The sequence below is a fragment of the Oryzias melastigma genome, linkage group LG9 (assembly GCF_002922805.2).
Source record: "Oryzias melastigma strain HK-1 linkage group LG9, ASM292280v2, whole genome shotgun sequence".
NCBI lineage: Eukaryota > Metazoa > Chordata > Actinopteri > Beloniformes > Adrianichthyidae > Oryzias > Oryzias melastigma.
Genome location: NC_050520.1, coordinates 7,763,551 through 7,769,233, shown reverse-complemented (window position 1 = coordinate 7,769,233; position 5,683 = coordinate 7,763,551). Strand labels below are relative to the sequence as shown.

The 5,683-nt window shown below is 43.4% G+C and overlaps 1 protein-coding gene across 1 annotated transcript in view; it reads left to right on the top strand.

Annotated features, from left to right (window-relative positions):
• Positions 1-2,172: 2,172 nt before the first annotated feature.
• adra2b (adrenoceptor alpha 2B) overlaps positions 2,173-5,683 on the top strand; it is a gene marked incomplete in the record, with an annotated part of 4,866 nt that continues 1,355 nt past the window's right edge. Inside the window, 2 exon segments of the mRNA XM_024275847.2 lie at positions 2,173-3,212; positions 3,343-5,682. Of these exon segments, the coding sequence (XP_024131615.1) occupies positions 3,346-4,923 (1,578 nt within the window).

Below are 5,683 nucleotides of genomic sequence, written 5' to 3'. Positions count from 1 at the left end.
AAAACAATGAAAAATCTAACTAACTTTAACTGCATCTTACCCAGATGTGACACGCGCTTGTGAAGAAATTTTGTTTATTTCTGGATCTATTGTCTTGCTTTTCATTTGCTCCAATAGTGGTAGAATTGTATGGAGCTAAATTGAGACCATTAATATTTGGAGCCTGCTGATGGCGATTTGAACGGGCTACAACAGCGTTTAGGACGGTTTGTATGCAATAAAACTCTGCTTATTAAACTCGTATTGGGTACAACTTCAGACTATGATAGTACAGACAACACAGCCATTTTCTGACCGTTATTATCCAATTAATCAGAGTCACCAGGACTGGAGTTACCACCCTCACCGATTTTGATTGGTCCTTCATATTAGTCCCGCCCCAACCTGCCACAGCGTTTTAAAAGTGAAATTTTCAGATTCGAAAACCATTAAAAAATGTTTTGAAATTGAAATTTTTAGTTTTGAAACCTAAAAAACAGAACATTTGAAGCTGGAAATAAAAAAGTTTATTTTAGGATTGCAAAAAGTTTAGGACATTTTCCTTCTTTTTTTGGGGGCCAAATACCAATATTTTTTTTCAATTTGTCGTTTTCAAATAATTTTGGCCTCAATTTAGCTCCATAGAATTGTGCATTTCGGTAATTTCTTTAAATAACAATAACTTGCTACAGAAATGGCTACGAAGTTGCTTTTTATGTTCAACATCCTTGTACTTTTTCCTCTTCACACTGAGCTGGATCCAACCATCTGGCGTGCTGGAGAAGGCCCACGAGCCACACGTTAGACACCCCTGCTTCATTCAAAAACGAATCGGGAGCAAATGAAAAAAATGACGTTTGAAAAAGCTTGTAGCTTAGATGCTGCAATCGGCTCCCTGCTCAGCTCCATTCTGATGCTTCCACTTTCATAATTGTCTTCGTTTTCCTCATCCGAGCTGGCATCTGGATCAAAACTGTACAAACAATATTGCCTTTTTGTGGGACCCGTAATGTTAGGTTGGGGTTGCAAAGGGCTGTAAGCTAGTGGGAGAGAGTGTAAACAAAGGGATGATGGGAAATGAGGGCAGGCTTACTCCATGCCACAACTTGAAGGCAAATTTGTGATGAACTCCTGCAGAAACTTTGTCCTAAAAATGACAGTTTTTACTTTTTTTATGTAACTTTAATTTAAAAACCACTGAGAAGGCTTTTAAAATAGATTCAAAACTGATTGTGTGACTTTAATGCTGTTTTTAAACTTATATCACCTTCAAACTGTCGAGCATAAAGTTTGATAATATTGGTTCCACTCAATCTCAGGTTCCATGAAACTGATGGACACATAAGTGAAGTCATGATGTGAACACACCATCATTCAAAGCCTGCAAATCCTTCATCCCAAAGAGGAAGGTAGGCCACATTCACTCAGAGAGAGAGACAGAGAGAGAAAATCTTTGGTTTCATAACCAAATGATTAATTTTTGCAGCCCCCTTTATTTGATGGCTGTAATAACTGCAATCTTTTCAGAATAAGATTTCATGAGTAAGATGTAACCTCATGAAGCTCTGCTCTGCCTAATCAAGAGGATGGACCACCTACAGTTTAATGTATTCACGATTTAGTACTCAGGGAGAGCTCAAACCCCCCAAGTAAGCACCTTCGTTTCAAATGAACTTCTCAACTTGTTTTCATTTTGGAACATTAAAACGACTTGATTGTCGCAATCGAACTGAGCATGCCTTTGTGGCTTATTTGCATGTTCGTTTTTCTCAAATCATTTAGGGGGGGTTCACTCTCTTTTGAAATGTGCACTTTGATTCGGACAAAAAAAAAACTGCTCTGTGGTGCAACAGCAAAAATTGAATCTAAAGAAAGTATTTCCAGAAAAAAAAAACTCCCTTAAAATGATATCAACAAAGTTTTTCAAAAGCAAAAACAATCCCAAAACAATGTAGGACTTTCTTTCACTCCATTGGCAGATTATTATTATTATTATTATTATTTCCAATTAAAAAAAAATCTACCAATGACATCTTGACCTATTTCTAGACGCCTGCTTTTGCAGTGAATATTTAAAAATGTCACGTTTAAACCATTTCGAAACAATGAGGAAATGATGATGAAGAAGACTGATTATTTTTGTCAAGAGTACAAGTCCCTGAAACTAATTTTCGCTGTTATTCGGATGGTAACAGCCCCCAGCTGGACACCTCAGCATCCTGCGGAGTTAATTGACTGAAGCTGTGCCATCGAACAAGACATATAACTGCGATTCATGAGCCGCTTGGGTTTAGATTTGAAGGGAGTGGGGGTGGCGTGCAGAGATGAAGAGCGCAAGGATCCCATGACGCTCCTCAGTGACATCAGCGGCTATGAAAGAAGCGCAGGAGGGAGAGGGGAGGTACCCATCTTATTAAATTTGGTCAGAAGGTCCTGTTGGCAAGACAAGATGCTGCTGCGCGACTGAGAGGAAAAGCGGTGCTTTGCGCGAGCGGAGCGCCTGAATCACGGCATCCCGTCAAAACTTCTGTTGCCTCAAGGACCCCAAAAAACATTTTTGTCACTTTCAGACTCCAGACGATCAACGAGGATCATTTTAATGCTGCAGAAACGTTTTGGTAATACAATTGGCTTTGTGCGCAAAGGTTGGAGAGATTTACTTTGCGCGTTCGTTTTTCGGAGCGGCATCGGCTCAGGGTATCCCTTTTTGGTAACATATTTGTTTTATTTTTATAGCTATTTCTTTATACATTTATCTTAATGTAAATCGTCTTGATCCAAATAAGGATGTATCCACTTTACGCATCTCTCCAAACCAAAACGCACGGGGAGTGTCAGCATTTCCCCTGACCCGACCTCCTATATTCAAGCCGCCTCGCTGTAAATTATCCCCAATTAGATCATTAAAGATGAAAACCTCCCATTTTTGAAGGAGCAAATAATTATCCAAAAGAAAACAAAGTTTTCTGGGCTTTTTGCAGCAGCGGTTGACGCATCTCGTGTGAAAAATTGCTTTATATGTTTCCCTTTTTTGTTTTTGTTTTTTTTCCATTGGAAACTGTCTTCTAAAGTTTTTTTCATTTTACATTTTTTAAATATAACCCTCGCTCTGCGTCCTGACGCGCCTCCCTGGATTGTTTGTGCTGCGTAAAATGGACTTGGCAGAACCGACGTGGAGGGTGCAAGGAATCGGTCATTTGGAGGAAGCGCAGTGACAAAAAAGAAAAACTGAGGTAGGAAAACGCACAACTTTAATGTTCTTATTCATATGGTGGAAATAAATAAATAGCATTTTAGAAGTTAGTAAATTTTCTGATTAGATATTAATTCTTTTTGCTTCATTATTTTTTTTCTTTGAATCAGAGCATGGCATCAGTTGTGGACAGCAGTTGCTCCATGGAGCTGACGGGCTGGAACAGCAGTAAGATCAGCTCTGGAGCCTCTGCCCCCTGCAACCAGAGCATCCCATCCTCCGCTCCGTACTCCCCTGAAGCCACAGTGGCTTTTGCCACGGCCATAACTCTGATGGTTATCTTCACAATTGTGGGAAACATCCTGGTCATCATTGCTGTCCTGACCAGCCGGTCGCTCCGGGGTCCTCAGAATCTGTTTCTGGTGTCGCTGGCTGCTGCGGACATCTTAGTGGCCACGCTCATCATCCCCTTCTCCCTCACCAACGAGCTGCTGGGCTACTGGTACTTCAAATCTCTGTGGTGTGAGATCTACCTGGCACTGGATGTGCTCTTCTGCACCTCCTCCATCGTGCACCTGTGTGCCATCTCATTAGACCGTTACCTGTCAATCTCCAGGGTTACTTACGGACGCCAACGGACTCCCAGACGCATCAAAGCTGCCATTGTGGTGGTGTGGCTCATCTCTGCCATCATCTCCTTCCCTCCTCTGCTCTCACTTAACAAAAGTGACAGCAACAAATCTGGGAATGAGCAGGGACCCCAGTGCCAACTGAACGATGAGCGTTGGTACATCCTGTACTCCACGGTGGGCTCCTTCTTTGCCCCCTGTCTCATTATGATTCTAGTCTACGTAAGAATTTACCAAATAGCAAAGCAGAGGACCCGATGCCCCCCAGGTGAGCCCAGGAAGGACGGTATCGGCAGTGCAACTCCAAGTCAGCCCCCAAGACATTTGAAAGCCAATGGGAAGGATGAGGATGAGGAGGACAGCACACCACCGTCAACCAAGAAAACCTCAAATGTCCGACCCCCCACCCTTGCTGTAACCCCTTCTCCATCCCTTGGAGACTCTCAAAATTCCCCAAATCCCACTGCCAACAATCTCCTGCAACCCCCATCTCCCTCCTCAGCCCTGTCCCCCATCACCACCTCTGTGGAAAACTCACCCCACGGCCCTCCCAACCCCTTTCCTGCCCCCCAGTCCGGCCCCATGACAAAAGAGGAGGCGAAGAAGGCCAAACGCCAGAAGGGGAAAAAGAACGACAACAACAACGGCGACAGCTCAAGCACAGACAGCGACATGGAGCACAGCCAGGGAGGAGGTCGAGGCAGCACCAGCATGCCGGGGTCACCAGCGGGAGGCGGGATCCACTCCCCAGCTTCTTTCAAGCGCATCCTCGCGACTTCAAAGGGGGCTCGACTGGTTCCAGGAAGAAAATCCAAACCGGAGAGCAACCCTGGAGCAGCGCGGCGCAAAGCAATGGTCAACAGAGAGAAGCGTTTCACCTTCGTTCTGGCCGTGGTCATCGGCGTCTTTGTGCTGTGCTGGTTCCCGTTCTTCTTCTCCTACTCTTTACAGGCAGTGTGTCCAGAGACCTGCAACGTCCCCAAACCCCTCTTCACTTTCTTCTTCTGGATTGGCTATTGCAACTCCTCTCTCAACCCGGTCATTTACACCATCTTCAACAAAGACTTCAGGAATGCCTTCAAGAAGATCCTGTGCAGGGGCACAAAGGGCACCTTTTTTTAGCAGAGAGAACAATCACTGACACTTTCAGCACACTCAAAGGGCTGTTTTCAAAATATGTTAAACTGTGGAAACTACTGCATGAAATCCACACCAGACACTTTGCAGCCTGTGTGCAAAGTAACCCCTTGGACCTTAATGAAATTCCCACTTGCAGCAGCTGATGGGTGCAGATCTTTGCCAGGTGTGAGAAGAAAACAGGCCGCGCCAAGAGAGGATAAGCAGGTTAACTGCTTAGCACTTCACTTCTGCTGATAAGATTGTGAAAGCAGCGTTTTATCGCCAGATCAGCCTGACTAATGAATAATGCTTGGAATCAAAGTGGCTCTGAGGAAATGTATGCACACTATAAAACTTCTACAAACAAGCAGGAAAGACGCTGAGATTAGATATTTAATGTGAATAAATACTTTTTATATAGATGCATAAATATACAAAGTTTTTTTCTTTTTTTACTGTTTAGGACTGATGTTTAAAGAAGGAAAGAGACCTCAGGTTTCTGTGAGCCTGGGGGCTTTTATTTATCAGCACAGAGCACAAGGAGGACACAAGGTTAGTGTTAATTTCTTACGTCTGCAGTCTTAATTTGTCCAGCTGCAGGGCAAACATGTGTTCCTCGATTTTAAAGTGCAACGACAAGAAAAGATTTCTAACGATCTTAGATGTGATAGCACAAACAAGGGCACCCTTTCAGACTCAACCCGTGGACTCTTTGGGTGGAAAGCCACCTTGTTCTTAGCTCTTGATTTTTTTTTTTTTTTTT